The 20279-nt window shown below is 38.9% G+C and overlaps 1 protein-coding gene and 1 pseudogene across 26 annotated transcripts in view; both read right to left on the bottom strand.

Annotated features, from left to right (window-relative positions):
- Positions 1 to 20279, bottom strand: part of FAM13A (family with sequence similarity 13 member A) — a 425230-nt gene that overhangs the window by 308674 nt on the left and 96277 nt on the right. For 20 of the 26 annotated variants that reach the window (XM_078366841.1, XM_078366843.1, XM_017970423.4 and 17 more), the window contains one exon: positions 15523 to 15732. The exons of the other annotated variants lie outside the window; for them this stretch is intronic. In XM_078366841.1, coding sequence (XP_078222967.1) covers positions 15523 to 15732 — 210 coding nt within the window. The remainder of the gene's footprint in view (positions 1 to 15522; positions 15733 to 20279) is intronic. 26 annotated transcript variants of the gene reach the window in all.
- On the bottom strand, positions 16582 to 16632 carry LOC118152579 (U7 small nuclear RNA; annotated as a pseudogene).

Below are 20279 nucleotides of genomic sequence, written 5' to 3'. Positions count from 1 at the left end.
CACCTGAATATAGGAAAGTTTCTAGAAAGTTGAAGACTGTCTCTTCCTTTCAGGACAAAAGATCAAGTGTGAGGAGCTGAAGCATTTTAAAATGTAAAGGTACTACACTGGGTACAGATAGAAAAGAAGACTTGAATAACTGAAGACAAAGGAATAATAGTTGCCTCTGGCCTTATCTAAGCACAAAATTTGCAGGGAGCTCTCCCTGGTGCTACTACAACCTCACCTCACAACTTTCTTCCCGATTATTAGTATGCATTCACAATTGTCTGATAAACTGGCTCTCTGCCCTCATGTGGCTCTGCGGACCTCATCAAAGGTATGAACATCAGGTCGGGCCACCAGACTACCCCTTCCTAACACACTTTCTCAAGTCATCTCAACTCAAAAACTCAAAATTTGACTCTTTTCTTACCCTCGTTTTTTTTTTTTTTTTTGAGATGGAGTCTCACTCTGTGGCCCAGGCTGGCATGCAGTGGTACAATCTCAGCTCACTGCAACCTCTGCCTCCCGGGTTTAAGATACTCTCCTGCCTCAACCACTCGAGTAGCTGAGATTACAGGTACCCACCCCCATGCCCAGCTAATTTTTATATTTTTAATAGAGATGGGGTTTCCCCATGTTAGCCAGGCTGGCCTCAAACTCCTGACCTCAAGTGATCTGCCCATCTTGGCCTCCCAAAATGATGGGATTACAGGTGTGCACCACCATGCCTGGCCATCTTAATTATCTTAATAGTTACCAGCTATGATGTCCTGCTAATGTTTTCTGTCTGTCTCTGGTAACCTTTCTTTAAAATCTCAGGATGAGTTTCTATTTGGAATGATGAGAAAGAAAATTCTGGCAATGGAGAGTCGTGATGGTTGCACAACACTGAGAGTGTACTGGATGCCACTGACTTGTACTTGAAAATGATTAAAATGGTAAATGTTATGTATATATTTACAACAATTTAAAAAATTTCAATTGCTAACTATTTATCTGATACAGATGGCTGTAGGACCATGACCTAGATTTCTATTAGTCTTTTAGATGTTCTCCCTGCATTCAGCATCTTCCCATCTAACCATCTTACACAGCACTGCCTAACACACTGCTTCTATATGTGAGATCTTTCTTAAACATTATTTATAGATAAACATTAATTTCTTAACACTAATATTCAAGACCCTATAACACCTAACCTCAACTTACTTTTTTAATCATATCTTTTGCTAATCTCATCTAGCTACAGATAGCTCTGTCAGATAATTCTGTCTTACATTGTTTTTGCTTACTTAAAAGATTTTCTTCTCCATCCAATCAATCTTATGTCTACAATCTTATTTTTCCCACAAAATGTTTTCTGACCACCATAATCCAGGCTGGTTTTCTTCACTCCTTGTTAGTTACCACTCACTAGATGTTTTTATTGTTCATTTAAAGCACTATTGTAGAATATATACAGCATATCTTCTACTTCCTCAATTGAATCACACACTTCTTGAAATTAAGATGTTTAATTTTTTATTTCTTTGTATTATCCAGTATCTATTTAGAAGTTACTAAAAAATACTGATGGACTGATCTAATTCTAAGTCATCAAATAACAACAAAAATACTCAATTATGATCTAGAACTACTCATATTTATATTAGAGAAGAATTTTCCATCAGAAGTCAATTAAAAATATTTCTAGTTAATCTTAAATTAAATGAATCCTATTCTGCAATCCTTTTATGGCTTACAATTCATACCAATTTCCAAAACACACATGAGATTACAAAAATAAAAGGTACATATACTACTGCCCTACCAGTATGAGGATAAAAGATCCAAAGGCATAGAATATGCCAAGCTGAGATAATCACAGTAGAAACCTCAATTAAGAAAGATGAATTGCTGCAGTCAGAGAGAAGCCTAACATGGCAATCAGAAAGAATGATTCCTGAAGGCCCCTTAGAGTATGTCTCACCTAAACCTCTAAGAGGGGTTGTCAGGCCTCTGAAAGAAGCAAAAGTTTCTCAAGATAGAATTATTTGATAAAAATATGGCATGCAAGTATACTGATTTGTTAACTGAAACCCATCTGATCTAAGAGCTTCAGAAACCAGACACATCCAAAGTGGATAATTTGTTATAGAAATGAATGAATTTAAACAGTTTTCTCCCATTGAGGGCCATTGTTTATCTACAAGATGTTAAGTGTCAGGGATGTTTACAGGTATCCAGGCTGTCCTCACTGGCAGTTTGGTTTAGCCTAAATGTCTGAAAAAATACTTAGGACTCCAGAACTCCATCCTATAAATCATGGGAGAGAGTACTTTGATCTGAAAAATTTTAAGCAAATTTAACTACGAAATCACTTGCTCCTTACACAGGATATATTTCAAAGGCCTACAACAACATTAAAAAAAAAAAAAAGAAATCTAGCATTGAGTTGTAACAGAATATCAAGAACAATTATTTAATCTGTTATTATGAGGATGGATTTATAGAATCAGGGTAGTCATCCCTGAGGAAATTATGTCAAAACTACTTTGTTATATATTAATGTATGGCAGAAAGGGTGGGGAGATGAGAATACCATAACTAGCAAGCATAACATCTGCTTTTCATGGGCATTAAAAGCAAAACCCATTCAACTATCTGTAAAGAGCTTTTCCACCCCCAGCTTCAGGGTGCCCAGTTGCAGCCACCCTGTACTAACTGTAAGAGTAACTCAGACAGGATAAACCATCAAGAAACACAGTAATCCTTTCTATCTTTCATCTAAAATATGAAAGAAGGAAGTTAATTTTTTAGAGGCTATATCGTTGGACACCTAATGCATACATTATTCCCTCTACTATGCAGCTTACATACTAGTAGTTGCTCAGTTTTAGTCATGCACTGAATAATGATGGTTTGGTCACTGAGGGACTGCATATATGACTATGGTCCTATAAGAATATAATGGAGCTGAAAAATTCCTATTGCCCAGTGACATCATAGCCATCATAACATCCTACTGCAACATATTACTTATGTGTTTGTGTAGATGCTGGTGTAAACAAACCTACTGGCTTCCAGTTCTATAAAAGTATGGTATACACAATTACGTTTAGTACATAATACTTGATAATGATAATAAACGACTATGTTACTGGTTTATGTAGTTACTATACAGCAGGTACAATGTCATTTCATTCACGGTCATTTCGTTCTAAGGCTGATGAGAAAAAAAAATCAAAAAATTCCCAGCCAGAGCCACTGTCTGTGTGGAGTTTTGCCTTCTCCCCAGGTCTGCATGAGTTTTTCTCTGGGTACTCAGGTTTCCTCCCACACCCCAAAGATGGGCATGATTGGTTAATCAGCATATTTAAATGTTCCCAGTCTGAGTGAGTGTGGGCATGGGGTTGAGTACACCCTGTGGTGCAGCAGTGCCCGTCCAGGGTCAATTCCCTGCTTGTGCCTGAGTTGCTGGGATAGGCTCCAGCCACTCATGATGCTAAAATGAAAAACGCAGGTTAGAAAATGAATGACTGAATAAATGAATACATATGATTGCAAAATAAAAAATTCATAAAGTAGACAATAATCCTACAAATGCATGACAATAAACAATGCAGTAGGAACACACTCAGTGAGCCTGCCATATTTGTCATTGATTTTGAACTAAGCAGTGGAAAGAGGTGCTGCTGACAATTTTTACTTCGCAAACACCTATTCCTTGATTTAACTCACCACCACTATGATAGCCATCACTCACTAATTTACCAAAAACTGAGAAAATAATTCTTATTTTTAAATAACATTTCTTAGATATATGTGTACCTCACATTTATTTCAATGTTTAATATCAGAAGTGTTCTGGGTCTTCGATTAGAAGTTTAGTGATGTTTTTGTGACCAGAAACAGGCCATCAGAACTTAACTTTTGTTTGTATCAATCTGCCTATGGTAAAACTTGCTTCCCGATATATCATTTCACTTAAGCTTGCAGTTTCCAAGAAACTATCAACAACATTAAGTGAAAGCTTACTGTACTATACATTTTCTTGTTATTTTAGAGTGTACTTATTCTATATATATAAAGTGCATTTTAGAGTATACTTACTGTTTACGTATGTGAATTTTATATACATAAAGTTAACTGTAACACAGACTCAGATATACATACACACACACACACACACACACACACGTATATGTTAACTGTAACACAGACTCAGGCAGGTGCTACAGGAGGTATTCCCTAAGAAGGCATTGCTATCATAGAAGATGGCAGTTCCATGAGTGTTACTGTCCCTGAAGACTTTACATTGGAACAAGATATGGAGGTGGAAGATGGTAATATTGATGATTCGGACTCTGTAGGCCTAGACTCACATCTGTGCTTGTGTCTTAGTTTAAAAAAATTTACAAAGTAAAAAAAGAAAAATGCAAAATTTAAAAATAGAAAAATATTAAAATTATACAAAGAAAACAACTTTTTGCAGAGCTATGCAAGGTGTTTGTTTCTAAGCTAAGTATTATTTTAAAAGAATCAAAGGTTTTTAAAAGTCAAAAATCTATAAAGTGAAAAAGAGTAAGCTAAGGTCAGTTTATTACGGAAGAAAGAACAATTTTTAAAATAAATTTAGTTTAGCTTAAGTGCACAGGATTTACAAAGACTACCGTGGTGTAGTAATCTCCTAGGCCTTAACTCACTGCCTCACGCAGAGCAACTTCCAGTCCTGCAAGCTCCATTCATGGTAAATGGCCTATACAGGTAGGTATGCCATTAAAAAAAATTTTTATACTATATTTTTACTGTACCTTTTCTGTTTTCCTTTTTGTTTTTACTTATTTTGGGACAGAATTCCACTCTGTCACTCAGGCTGTAGCACAATGGCACAATTATGGCTCAATGCAGCCTCCACGTTCCAGGCTCAAGTGATCCTCCCACCTCAGCCTCCTCAGTAGCTGGGACTACAGGTTCATGCCACCATGCCTGGCTAGTTATTAAATATTTTTGGAGAGATGAGGTTTTGCCATGTTGCCCAGGCTAGTCTCAAACTCCTGGGCTCAAGCAATGTGCCAGCCTCAGCTTCCAAAAGTGCTGGGTTACAGACATGAGCCACAGGCCAGGCCTACTACACCTTTTCTATTTTTAGATATGTTTAGATACACAAGTGTTTTCCACTGTGTTACAACTGCCTGTAGTTTTTAGTACAGTAACATGCTGTATAGGCTTGTAGCCTAGAAGCAATAGGCTATGATATATGGCCTCGGTGTGTAGTAGGCTATACAACTGAGGCTTGTGTAAGTACACTCTATGATGTTCACACAATGAAATCACCTAATAACATATTTTTCAGAACATATTTCTGTCATTGATACTTAATTGTAGCACTTTTTTTTACTGAATGTCTCAAATCTAACAAAAGATTTTAAGGGAATGGAAGAATAATACTAATATAGCAAAAATTTAACCTCTCTGCCCATTCAAAATTTGTTATCTGTGCATAATCTCACATAATGTAAAGGCTGACTATATGATGATTCTTGCTTTTAGAATGATACTGCTTGCTTTTATGACACCTATCAACTTTTTGACCACTGAGGAACCATGTCATAACAAATACAACTCACGAAGACCTAAATAACAAAAATATTTCTATAAATAGTAATAAACATAATAAAACAGTACATTCTACTATCAAATAAAAACGTTCTGGAAATGTGATAAAACCTTTGAAATTTATAGGATTTTTGACTACTAAGAATACTTAATAAGACAGAATACTATAGAATAATATTAAGAATACTAAAGATATTTAGTATTTAGACCAGTAAATATTTTTGCACTAAGCATAAAATATTTATCTTCAACTAGCTCCTGTAGACATGATTTTATAATTTTCCAAACTTTATCTCAAAACTTTTCATCCCTACAGACAAAATATTCCTTGTAAAAAGGATTCAATGTCTCCCAATAGGAGGAATGGTTACCTTCACACATATTGTGAAGAAATTCATACAGTTTTCAATGAACAAGCCTCAAACATATGTCACTTACTGACATACAAAGCCTCAAAGCACAGTTAATGACCAGAACAAACTGTTCTGCAAATCTGCTTTCATATTTTATCACTATTTTCAATAGAATATAATATTTAGTAATTCAGTAATTTCATGCCTTTTCAAAAAATAAAATCTTTTTTTTCTTCAAAAGTGAAGTAGCTAAGATTACAAAAAATAATAGGTTTAAAATGGGTAAAACTTCTGGGATTTTTCCTGTTGCATCATTGTTAAGGACTGAATCATGTTCCCTCCAAAATTCATACGTTGAAGCTCTAACCTCCATACCTCAGAGTATGATTGTATTTGGGGCCTTTAAAGAGGTAGGTAAGGTTAAATGAGATTATAACAGGGGTTCCTAATCCGATAGAACTAGTGTCCTAATAAGAATAGGGAGAGACATCAGGAGAGTGCACACAGAGGAAAGGCCACGCGCAGACACAGTGAGAAGGCCGCCATCTGCACACCAAAGACAGAGGCCTTGGGAGAAACCTCTGGCGCCTCGATCTTGGACTTGCAGCCTCCAGGGCTGTGAGAAATAAATTACTCTTGTTTAGGCTTGTAACATCCAGTCTGTGGTATTTTTTAGGGTAGACCTAGCAAATTAATACAATTTGGGGTTGAGGTCTCAAAGATAAAAATAAAGGTTGTGATGGGCCCACCCATTCTAAGCAAAGATGCTAGATGAACTATATAGAACTCGTTAAGGTGAGACCAAACCCAGGTCTGGAGGCTTGGGCCATCAACCAGTGACAAAAAAAATTCAAGCAGAAAATTCAACATTAAAATTTGAAGTTAAAAATTAGAGAGTAAGGATGTCTTCAAAGGGAGAGAGCTGTTAGAGAAATATAATGCATCCCCTAACTTTCCCAAGCCAAGTGAGGGGGCATCAGATAAACACTTGAGGAGTTTCAAGAGTCTAAAACTCCTGAAAAGAGTCTATTGCAGACAGGGTGGCTATGGGTGCCCTGGGCAGCGACATGAGAAGGCAGAGGGCTCTGCCTTGTGACTGACCTCCATTTCAAGAATGGGGCAAAGATGTGTTTCCTGAGGACCACACGGGTACTCTGAAGAAAGAGTAATCTTCCAAAATGATTGCCTGGAGGTCACCATGGGAGGCCAGGTGCTACAGAGAAGTGAGAAGAGTCCAGGCCAGGAGGCACTGCTGATATAAGGGCCTGGGGGAGCTACAGACGGGTCTCCCTCCCTTACAGATGGGGGAGCTACAGGAGGCACTGCTGATATGAGGGGATGGCAAATGGAGGTGGTTAGTGTCATCTGCTGATACAACCTCACTACTTTTAGCTAAAATTTCACAATGGTCTTTCATGGGGTAAAATATTTCTGGTACCTTTTTGCTTGTCCTGTCTGGCCTTCTCACTTATTCTATTCTCTAGCATACTACATGCAAATAGTTACATCACTGCTGTAAAACAATGTGGCTTTAGGTAACATCCTTAATCTGGCAACTAACACTTTTGGAAACACATTTTCTCCTTTCTTCTCTAATTTGGGAAAAATAATAAAAGAAATGGCTTTCAAGGGTAAATCATTTTTCTTACAGCACTTAGGAGGAAGAACTCTATAATGACTATGCCTATAATTGTAATTAAAAAGTGGGTTCCTGGCCAGGTGTGGTGGCTCACACCTGTAACCCCAGCACTTTGGGAGGCCGAGGCAGGCAGATCACCTGAGGTCAGGTGTTCCAGACCAGCCTGGCCAACACGGTGAAACCCCATCTCCACCAAAAATACAAAAATTAGACAAGTGTGGTGGCGGGTGCATGTAATCCCAGCTACTTGGGAGGCTGAAGCAAGAGAATTACTTGAACCTGGGAGGCGGAGGTTGCAGTGAGCCAAGATCACTCCACTGCACTCCAGCCTGGGTGACAAGACTGAAACACCATCTTGGGGCTGGAGGAGGGGAGGATTGCTGGCAAGATGGCTGAATAGGAACAGCACTGGTGTGCAGTTTCCAGTGAGATCCAAGCAGAAGGCAAGTGACTTCTACATTTCCAGCTGAGGTCCCTAGTTCAGCTCATTGGGACTGGTTGGACAGTGGGTGCAGCCAAAGGAGGGTGAAGCAAGCAGGGTCGGGGGATTGCCTCACCAGGGAAGCGCAAGGGGCCAGGGAACTCCCCCTCCTAATCAAGGGAAGCCATCAAGGACTATTTCCTGCACTCTGGCCCAGATACTGTGCTTTTCCCACGGTCTTCACAACCCGCAGACCAGGGGATTCCCTCTGGTACCTATACAACCACCAGGGCCCTGGGTTTCCAGCAGAAAACTGGGCGGCTGTTTGGGCAGAAACTGAGCTATCCACAGCAGTTTTTTTTTCCCACCCCAGTGGCACCTGGAACACCAGCAAGAAAGAACAGTTTACTCCCTTGGAAGCGGGCTGAAGCCAGGGAGCCAAGTGTTCTGGCTCGTCAGGTCACACCCCACAGAGCCCAGCAAGCTAAGATCCACTGGCTTAAAATTCTCACAGCCAGCACAGCAGTCTGAGCTCCACCTGGGTCATTCAAGCTTGGTGTGGGGAGGGGCATCTGCCATTACTGAGGCTCGACTATGTGGTTTCAACCCCAGAGTGTATGAAAAGCTGCAGGGAAATCTGAGCTGGGCAGAGCCCAACACAGCTTAGCAGCTGTAGGCACTGTCTCACTAGATATCCTCAGTGCACAGAGCATCTCTGAAAAAAGTCAGCAGCCCATCAGGGACTTATAAATAAAGCCCCCACCTTCCTGGGACAGAACACCTGGAAAAAGGTGCAGTAGTGGGTTCAGCTTCTGCAGATCTAAACGTCCCTGTCTGGCAGGTCTAAAGAGAGCAGAGGATTTCACAACACAGCCTTTGAGCTCTGTTAAGACAGATTGCCTCGTCAAATGACTCCCTGAACCCCGTGTATCCTGACTGGGAGACACCTCCCAGAAGGCACTGACAGACATCTCATACAGGAGAGCTCTGGCTGGCATCTGGTGGGTGCCCCTCTGGGATGAAGCTACCAGAGCAAGGAAAAGGCAGCAATCTTTGCTGTTCTGCAGTTTCCACTGGTGATTCCAAGGCAAACACAGTCTGGAGTGGACCTCCAGCAAACTCCAGCAGACCTGTAGCAGAGAGGCCTGACTGTTGAAAGGAAAACTAACAAACAAAGACAAATAGCTTCAACAACAACAAAAAGGACTTCCACTCAGAGAGACCCCACTGAAAGGTCACCGATCTCAAAAACCAAAGGAAGACAAATCCATGAAGATGGCAAGAAACCAGCATAAAAAGGCTAAAAACTCCAAAAGCTAGAATGCCTCTTCTCCTTTAAGGGATCACAGCTCCTCGCCAGCAAGGGAACGAAACTGGATGGAGAATGAGTTTGATGAATTGACAGAAGGAGGCTTCAGAAGGTAGGTAATAACAAACTTCTCTGAGCTAAAGGAACATGTTCTAACCCAATGCAAGGAAGCTAAGAACCTTGAAAAAAAGTTAGATGAAATGCTAACTAGAATAACCAGATTAGAGAAGGGCATAAAAGACCTGATGGAGCTGAAAAACACAACACAAAAACTTCGTGAAGCATATACAAGTTTCAATAGCTAAACTGATCAAATGGAAGAAAGAATATCAGAGACTGAAGATCAATTCAGTGAAATAAAGTGAGATTAGAGAAAAAAAGAGTGAAAAGAAATGAACAAGGCCTTTAAGAAATACGGGATTATGTAAAAAGACCAAATCTACATTTGATCCATGTACCTGAAAGTGACAGGGAGAACAAAAGCAAGCTGGAAAACACTCTTCAGGATATTATACAGGAGAGCTTTCTCAACCTAGCAAGGCAGGACAACACTCAAATTCAGGAAATACAGAGAACACCACAAAGATACTCCTTGAAAAGAGCAACCCCAAGACACATAATGCTCAGATTCACCAAGGTTGAAATGAAGGGAAAAAAGCTAACGGCAGCCAGAAAGAAAAGTCACGTTACCCACAAAGGGAAGCCCATTAGAGTAACAGTGGATCTCTCAGCAGAAATCCTACAAGCCAGAAGAGAGTAGGGGCCAATAGTAAACATTCTTAAAGAAAAGAATTTTCAACCCAGAATTTCATAACCAGCCAAACTAAGCTTCATAAAAGTGAAGGAGAAATAAAATCCTTTATGGACAGCAAATGTTGAAAGATTTTGTCACCACCAGGAATGCTCTACAAGAGCTCATGAAGGAAGCACTAAACATGGAAAGGAACAAATAGTACCAGCCACTGCAAACACGTACCAAATTGTAAAGACCATTGACACTATGAAGAAACCGCATCAACTAACAGGCAAAACAACGAACCACAATGGCAGGATCAAATTCACATATAACATTAACCTTAAATGTAAATGGGCTATTTGCTCCAATTAAAAGACAAGAACTGGCAAATTGGATGGAGTCAAGACCCATCAGTGTGCTGTATTCAGGAGACCCATCTCACATGCAAAGACACAAGGAAGCTCACAATAAAGGGATGGAGGAAGATTTTCCAAGCAAATGGAAACCTAAAAAGAGCAAGGGCTGCAAACTTAGTCTCTAATAAAACAGACTTTAAACCATCAGAGATCAAAAGGGACATAGAAGGGAATTACATAATGGTAAAGGGATCAATGCAACAAGAAGAGCTAACTATCCTAAATATATATGCACCAAATGCTGGAGTACTCAGATTCAAATAGAAAGTATTTAGAGACCTACAAAGAGACTTAGACTCCCATGCAGTAATAGTGTAAGACTTTAACACCTCACTGTCAATATTAGACAGAAAAACAAAATAGAAAATTAACAGGGATATCCAGGACTTGAAGTCAGCTCTGGACTAAGCAGACATAATAGACATCTACAGAACTATCCACCCCAAATCAACAGATTATATACATTCTTCTCAGCACCACATTGCACCTATTCCAAAATTGGCCACAATTCTAAGTAAAACACTCCTCAGCAAATGCAAAAGAACAGAAATTATAACAAACAGTCTCTTGGACCACAGTGCAATCAATTTGGAATTCAGAATTAAGAAACTCACTCAAAACCACACAACTACATGGGAACTGAACAACCTGCTCCTAAATGACTACTGGATAAATAATGAAATGTAGGCAGAAATAAAGATGTTCTTTGAAACCAATGAGAACAAAGACACAATGTACCAGAATCTCTGGGACACATTTAAAGCAGTGTGTATAGTGAAATGTATAGCACAACATGCCCAACAGAGAAAGCAGGAAAGACCTAAAATTTCCATCCTAATGTCTCAATTAAAAGAACTAGAGAAGCAAGAATAAACAATTTCAAAAGCCAGCAGAAGACAAGAAACCATTAAGATCAGAGCAGAATTGAAGGAGATAGTGACAGAAAAAAAACCTTAAAAAAAAAAATCAATGAATCCAGAAGCTGTGTTTTTGAAAAGATCAATAAAATAGACCATTAGCCAGACTAATAAAGAAAAAAGAGAGAAGAAACAAATAGATGCAATAAAAAATGATAAAGGCGATATCACCACTGATCCCATAGAATACAAACTACCATCAGAGATTACTACAAACAACTCCGTGCAAATAAAACAGAAAACCTAGAAGAAATGGATAAATTGCTGAACACTTACACCCTCCCAAGACTAAACCAGGAAGAATGTGAATCCCTGAATACACCAATAACAAGGTCTGAAATTGAGGCAGCAATTAATAGCCTACCAACCAAAAGAAGTCCAGGACCAGACAGGTTCACAGCTGAATTCTACCAGTGGTACAAAGAGAAGCCAGTACCATTCCATCTGAAACTATTCCAAACAACGATTTCAGAAAAAGAGGGAATCGTCCCTAACTCATTTTATGAGACCAACATTATACTGATACCAAAACCCGGAAGAGACACAACTAAAAAAGAAAATTTCAGGCCAATATCCCTGATGAACATCAATGTGAAAATCCTCAATAAAATACTGGCAAACTGAATCCAACAGCACATCAAGAAGCTTCTCCATCATGATCAATTCAGCTTCATCCTTGGGATGCAAGACTGGTTCAACATATGCAAATCAATAAACATAATTTGGGCTGGGTGCGGTGGCTCACACCTGTAATCCCAGCACTTTCGGAGGCCGAGGCAGGTGGATCATGAGGTCAAGAGATAGAGACCATCTTTGTCAACATGGTGAAACCCCGTCTCTACTAAAAATACAAAAAAATTAACTAGGCATGGTGGCACGTGCCTGTAGTCCCAGCTACTCAGGAGGCTGAGGGAGGAGAATTGCCTGAACTCAGGAGGTGGAGGTTGCAGTGAGCCAAGATTGCGCCATTGCACTCCAGCCTGGGTAACAAGACCGAAACTCTGTCTCAAAAAATAAATAAATAAATAAAAATAAACAGAATTCATCACATAAACAGTACCAAAGACAAAAACTACATGATTATCTCAATAGATGCAAAGGCCTTTGAAAAAATTCAACAATCCTTCATGCTTAAAATTTTAAATGAACTAGGTATTAGTGGAATGTATCTCAAAATAATAAGAGCTATTTATGACAAACACACAGCCAATATCATATTGAATGAGCAAAAATTGGAAGCATTCCCTTTGAAAACTGGCAGTGGTGAGATAAGGATGCCCTCTCTTACCACTCCTATTCAACATAGTATTGGAAGTTCCAGCCAGGGCAATCAGGCAAGAGAAAGAAACAAGGGGTATTCAACTAGGTAAAGAGGAAATCAAATTGCCTTTACTTTCAGGTGACAGGATCATATATTTAAAAGACCCCATCTTCTCAGCTCAAAATCTCCTTAAGCTGATGAGCAATTTCAGCAAAGTTTCAGGATACAAAATCAATGTGCAAAACCCACAAGCATTCCTATACACCAATAACAGATAAACAGAGAGCCAAATCATGAGTGAACTCCCATTCACAATTTCTTTTTTTTTTTTTTTTTAAAGATGGGGTTTTACCGTGTTGGTCAGGCTGGTCTTGAACTCCTGACCTCAGGTGATCCACCTGCCTTGGCCTCCAAAGTGCTTGGATTACAGGCGTGAGCCACCATGCCCAGCTCCATTCACAATTTCTACACAGAGAATTAAATACCTAGGAATACAACTTACAAGGGATGTGAAGGACCTCTTCAAGGAGAACTGTAAACCACTGCTCAAGGAAATAAGAGATGACACAAACAAATGGAAAAACATTCTATGCTCATGGTTAGGAAGAATCAACATCATGAAAATGGCCACACTGCCCAAAGTAATCTATAGGTTCAATGCTCTCCCAATCAAATTATCATTGACTTTCTTCATAGAATTAAAAAAAAAACACCTTGAATTTCATATGGAACCAAAAAAGAGCCCAATAGCCAACACAATTCTAAGGGGAGGGGGAGGGAAAGCTGGAGGCATCATACTACCTGACTTCAAACTCTTCTACAAGACTACAGTAATTAAAACAGCATGGTACTGGTATCAAAACAGATATATAGACTAACGGAACAGAACAGAGGCCTCAGAAAGAATGCCACACATCTACAACCAACTAATCTTTGACAAACCTGACAAAAACAAGCAATGGGGAAAGGATTCCCTAGTTAATAAATGGTGTTGGGAAAACTGGCTAGCCATATGCAGAAAGCAGAAACTGGATCCCTTCTTTACACCTCATACAAAAATTAACTCAAGATGGATGAAAGATTTAAATGTAGGACCTAAAACCATAAAAACCCTAGAATAAAACCGAGGCAATACCATTCAGGACATAGGCATGGGCAAAGACTTCATGACTAAAACACCAAAAGCAATGGCAGAAAAGCCAAAATAGACAAATGGGATCTAATTAAACTAAAGAGCTTCTGTACAGCAAAAGAAACTATCATCAGAGTGAACAGGCAACCTACAGAATGGGAGACAATTTTTGCTGTCTACCCATCTGACAAAGGGCTAATATGCAGAATCTACAAAGAACTTAAGCAAATTTACAGGAAAACAAAAACCCCATCAAAAAGTGGGCAAAAGATATGAACAGTCACTTCTTAAAAGGAGACATTTCTGCAGCCAACAAGCATATGAGAAAAGCTCATCATCACTGCCCATTAGAGAAATGCAAATAGAAGCACATTGAGATACCATCTCACACCAGTCAGAATGGCAATCATTAAAAAGTCAGGAGACAACAGATGCTGGAGAAGATGTGGAGAAACAGGAATGCGTTTACACTGCTGGTAGGAGTGTAAATTAGTTCAACCATCTTGGAAGACAGTGTGGCAATTACTCAAGTATCTAGAACTAGAAATACCATTTGACCCAGCAATCCCATTACAGGGTATATACCCAAAGAATTAGAAATTGTTCTGTTATAAAGACACATGCACTATATGTTTATTGCAGCAGTGTTTACAATAGCAAAGACTTGGAACTAACCCAAATGCCGATCAGTGATAGATTGGATAAAGAAAATGTGGCACATATACACCATAGAATACTATGCAGCCATAAAAAAGGATGAGTTCATGTTTTTTGCAGGGACATGGATGAAGCTGGAAACCATCATTCTCAGCAAAATAACACAAGAACAGAAGACCAAACACCACATGTTCTCACTCATAAGTGGGAGCTGAACAAGAACACATGGACACAGGGAGGGGACATCACACACAGGGGACTGTCAGCGGGTGGGAGGATAAGGGAGGGACAGCATTAGGAGAAATACCTAATGTAGATGACAGGGTAATGGATGCAGCCAACCACCATGGCATGTGTATAGCTTTGTAACACACCTGCATGTTCTGCACATGTACCCCAAAACTTAAAGTACAATTTTTAAAAAAAGGCAAGTTGTTTCACATAAAATTCACTTAATGCTACAATCAAAAATCAATATTTACCTAACAAAATGAACACAATTATTTTAGGACTCAATCTTGCTTATGAGAAAAAGTGATTATACCAATGAGCTTTCAGTCTCAAAGTTCACTAACCAACCACAATTTAATGAATATTTCCTTTATTGTTCTCTAATGTTTTCTAAATTATACTTGATCTCACTCCTTCTATGGCAGTCATTAGAAAAAGATGTCTTTGACCCAAAAGCATCAGGGCTTTTCAGTATGACATTACTGAAGCATTCACGTTAATGGTATCAGAAATTTCATGCAATAATGGTATTTCATAATCAGTCTAGTGTGATTTTACATAGGAGATGAGGAGTAACATAGCATGGTGCTTATGGAAAGACTGCAAGTATTTAAAAACTTATTTTAATTTTTAAATATTTAAAAGCTTACTGTTTACTAAAAACTGGGTTTTTTTCTTCCTTTTTTTTTTTTTTTTTTTTTTTTACAGAGATGGGGGTCTTGCGTGGTTGCCCATGCTAGTCTTCAACTCCCGGCTTCAAGCAATCTTTCCACCTCAGCCTCACAAAGTGCTGGGACTATAGGTGTGAGCCACCGTGCCCAGCCTAATAAAGCTGTTTTAACTTCTAAACGGATTGCCTGTACTAACCGTGAAAGAGCTGAATGAATCGCGGCTGTAATGCTGAGGTGATCAGACTGTCGGGCAGCTCCCTCAGGAAGAGCTTCAACAAACTGGCTGCTGAGCAGACGTCACCATCCCTCCCAAGCTCCACGGGCACTCCACTCTCAAACTTGAGTTGAAGTTGTTCCACCACCTTCACGTTACCATTCACCCTAAAAAGACCTTCTTGGGTGAGTCCTGGAAGAGCAACGTAGACACAGAAAATAAATAGGTTGCTCACAGATACAAAACGTAAAGAATGATAACAACAGAAAGAAAGAAATCTCAGCATACGGTTCTCTCAACACTGTAATTATCAATCATTGTGCGTGGTCTTCACGTTTTGTAAAACTTTCTTTAGAATAATAAATGCTCATATCTGCTGCCTATCAACTAAAAAGATCATATATGATTGGTACAGAAGCTGGCCTCTAAAAGTAAGGCTATGCCAAAATAAACATAGAGCAAAACAGAGCACACAAGAAATTTCATTTATATAATCTTTTTTTTTTTTACATTTTGATATCTATGTATATCCTGTGAAATCTTCACCACAGTCAAGATAACGAATAACCTCTATAACTTACAAAAGTGTCTTTGTGCCTCTTTGAAATCCCTCTTTCTTCCCACACCACTCCCATCCCCAGGCAACAACTGATAAGCTTTTTGTCACCATAGATTTGTTTGCGTTTTTAAGAGATTTATATGAAATCATGTTGTGTGCACTTTTTTGTCTCCTTCATATAACTATTTTGAGTGACATCCATGTTGTTGCTTTTTATCAACAGTTCATTCCTTTTTGTTACTGAGTACTATTTCATTACATGTATATACCATGCTCATTTATCTGTTCACCTGTTGATTGAGCATTTGAGTTGCTTCTAGCTTTTGACTATCACAAATCTGCTTTATATACATTTATATACAAGTCTTGGTGCAGACCGTATATTTTTCCTCTTGGGTCACTATGCAGGAATGAAATGGCTAGGTCGTGTGGTAGATGTATATTTAACTTACTGTTTTCCTTTAATTTTTTTTTTTCTTTGTTGGGGCTTTCCAAGCCTTCTAGACAAATTCTAAAAGAGCTCTTAACTACTGTTTCCACAGTGGTTGTATAATTTTACATTCCTGCTAGCAGGGTATGAGACTTCCAGTTCATCCGCATTTGGCATGGTCAATCTTCTAGATTTTAGCAATTTTAATAGACATGTAGATATCTCATTGTCGTTTTCATTTGCATTTTCCTAATGACTAATAATGTTGCGCGTCGTTTCATGTGTGTATTTGCCATCCTTATACATAATCTTTGGTGCAGTGTTCAAATCTTTGGCCCATTTTTTCCTATTGGTTCATATGTTTTGCGAGTTCTTCAGAGGTTCTGTTTGCAAGTATGTCGTCGAATACGTATTCTGTAATATGTTCTCTTCATCCGTGGCTTGTCTTTTCAGAACAGGTTCTTAAATTTTGATGAAGTCCAATGCATTGGCTTTTCCTTTTATGAAAAGGAAATGTAATGAAATACTGTTTTTGCAGATGTGAATTGTGCTGGTTTATAATTTATTTTTTATTTTATTTTATTTTTTTAAATTGCATTTTAGGTTTTGGGGTACATGTGAAGAACATGCAAGATAGTTGCATAGGTACACATGTGACAGTGTGATTTGCTGTCTTCCTCCCCTTCACCCACCCACATCTGGCATTTCTCCCCATGCTATCCCTCCCCAGCTCCCCCCCCACTGTCCCTCTCCTATTCCCCCCAATAGACCCCAGTGTGTAGTGCTCCCCTCCCTGTGTCCATGTGTTCTCATTGTTCATCACCCACCTATGAGTGAGAATATGCAGTATTTCATTTTTTGTTCTTGTGTCAGTTTGCTGAGAATGATGTTCTCCAGATTCATCCATGTCCCTACAAATGACATGAACTCATCATTTTTGATTGCTGCATAATATTCCATGGTGTATATGTGCCACATTTTCCCAGTCCAGTCTATCATCAATGGGCATTTGGGTTGGTTCCAGGTCTTTGCTATTGTAAACAGTGCTGCAATGAACATTCGTGTGCATGTGTCCTTATAGTAGAACGATTTATAGTCCTTTGGATATATACCCAATAATGGGATTGCTGGGTCAAATGGAATTTCTATTTCTAGGTCTTTGAGGAAGCGCCACACTGTCTTCCATGATGGTTGAACTAATTTACACTCCCACCAGCAGTGTAAAAGTGTTCCTATTTCTCCACATCCTCTACAGCATCTGTTGTCTCCATATTTTTTTAATGATCGCCATTCTAACTGGTGTGAGATGGTATCTCAATGTAGTTTTGATTTGCATTTCTCTGATGACCAGCGATGATTATTAGCATTTTTTCATATGTTTGTTGGCCTCATGTATGTCTTCTTTTGTAAAGTGTCTGTTCATATCCTTTGCCCATTTTTGAATGGGCTTGTTTGTTTTTTTCTTGTAAATCTGTTTGAGTTCTTTGTAAATTCTGGATATCAGCCCTTTGTCAGATGGGTAAACTGCAAAAACTTTTTCCCATTCTGTTGGTTGCTGATTCACTCTAGTGACTGTTTCTTTTGCCGTGCAGAAGCTGTGGAGTTTGATTAGGTCCCATTTGTCTATTTTAGCTTTTGTTGCCAATACTTTTGGTGTTTTGGTCATGAAGTCCTTGCCTACTCCTATGTCCTGAATGATTTTGCCTAGATTTTCTTCTAGGGTTTTTATGGTGCCAGGTCTTATGTTTAATACAGTGCATAACAAAAACTTACTCAGGGTACTAATAGCAGCTTAACATTTCATGAACAAATACTTTTTAAATGACATGTATTTAAGAAACTTCTAAACTCTGTGATTACCTGGGTAATAGTTTAAGAAATAAGTGATAGTTTTTCAGTACTCACTAAATTCAAAATATAAGACTCTAGGTCTAAAGTGGTATAAGACAAGATCCTTGTCTTCAGTCAGTTGATGGGGGATATCAGTGTCCGGGGAGGTTATCAGAGAAGCCTCCTGGAGGAGGTCAGCTTACCCTCTGGCTAAAGCAATACAGAGGGGCTGGAGCTGTTGTGCTGTGAATCCAATGAAGCTTGAGCTTCAGGGCCCCTCATTTTCTTGGGCCCTTTACAAGCTATGTCCCTAATCCTGTATTCTTAGTATCATGTTTTTTTTTTTTCTTAAAGAAGTCTCAAAAACATTAAGCATCTAGACCCACAAAACCTTGATCTACCCCTGACAAAGAGAAACAAAAATATGAATTGAGAAGCAGAGACAGGATAGCATAAAGAAAAGTAGGTAGGCAAAGGAAAATGTGGGGTGTCTGGTCAAAGAATGATGGGGTAATAAAATGGAGAAACAGGAAAGGGTCTACGACAAGTTAAAGAGTGAAGGCTTTATCACTGGAGCATTAAGTGAGGAAAAAGACAAAATACAATTGGGTTTTAGGAAGATCTAGGTAGCTAAGAAGCAGAGTATGAAGAGGGCTTGCCTTATGGAAACCCTTGCCTTATGTTAAGGTAGTAAACTAAGTTTATGGGGGAAAAGAAGTAAAGAAAGATGATTTGGCAACTTGGTTCAAAAGGGAGAGGGAAAAGGTTGAAAGGTAATCTTAATGTTTTGAAAAGTCAGAATAAAGAAAAAAACACTGTAAAAGATAAAGTTAGGGGGCAGGGATAGGAGAGTAGCTGGTTTAGGCAGAAGATAATGATTTCCAGCTCAGTATGCTGCATAGCATGTAAGCAGGTGTTTCAGGCAGCAGAGGACTTTGAAAGTGTCAGAAACAATCTTTCTAAGAAAGAGCAGGCCAGGATTTAACTTGACATTCTTGAGAGTCTAATGGTGAATGTTTGCAATGACATAAGCATTGAAGCCTATGAGAAGTTTTTAGAGAGGAGGTGCTTATTTATATCAGCCTTTGCTTCTTTCCCTCACCTGGTAATTGTATTGCTCTTTTTAAAGCAAAAGAGGAAGCTAAATACATTTTATTTGATAATCTGATAAAATACGTTATGAGCTCTTTAATTCAACAAACATGTAATAAGCACCAGACATTGTTAGTAATAAAAAAATCAATCATGAGAAAAAAATTCAAACACTATCATTACCCTCATGGACTTTGAAGTCTGGTAAGATGTTTATGTTCTTCCACTTTTACATATTATTTGACTGTGAAGAAAATCAATGTCAAAAGTTGATATGAATTTTAGCTCCAATTCTGACAAAAACTGTGACACTAGGGATGATATTAAAAGTATTTAACAATGACTATTACCAGGGCACACCTAAATGGAAGAGATACCAGCTGGTTTGTGTAACAGCTTCTAAAATAGTTCTTATGATCCCCACACCTCTTGGTACCACACCCACTGTAATCCCCACTACTTGAGTGTGGGCTGGACATAGTGACTTGCTTCTAACAACAGAATACAGCAAATGTGATGTCATGTTGCATCTGAGATGAAGTTATAAAAGACTGACAATCTATCACCCCGCTCCTGCTCCTGCTCTCTTTCCTCTCTCCTCTCTTTCACTCTGATGAAGCAGCCAACTGTGTACTTTGTTAGCTACTGACCATGGGCAAAGAACTAAAGGTGGTCTCTGGCCAATGACCAGGGAATAACTGAGCCCCTCAGGTCAACAGCTCACAGGTAATAGAATCCTACCAACAACCACATGAAGAGCTTGGGAGGGAATTTTTCCCCTCTTGAGTCCTGATATGAGTGAAGCCTTGGGTCAGACGGAGGACACAA

Source organism: Callithrix jacchus, chromosome 3 (assembly GCF_049354715.1).
Source record: "Callithrix jacchus isolate 240 chromosome 3, calJac240_pri, whole genome shotgun sequence".
In the NCBI taxonomy this organism is placed as follows: Eukaryota; Metazoa; Chordata; class Mammalia; order Primates; family Cebidae; genus Callithrix; species Callithrix jacchus.
The sequence above is the reverse complement of the archived record's forward strand: the minus strand, read 5'-3'. Positions and strand labels throughout refer to the sequence as shown.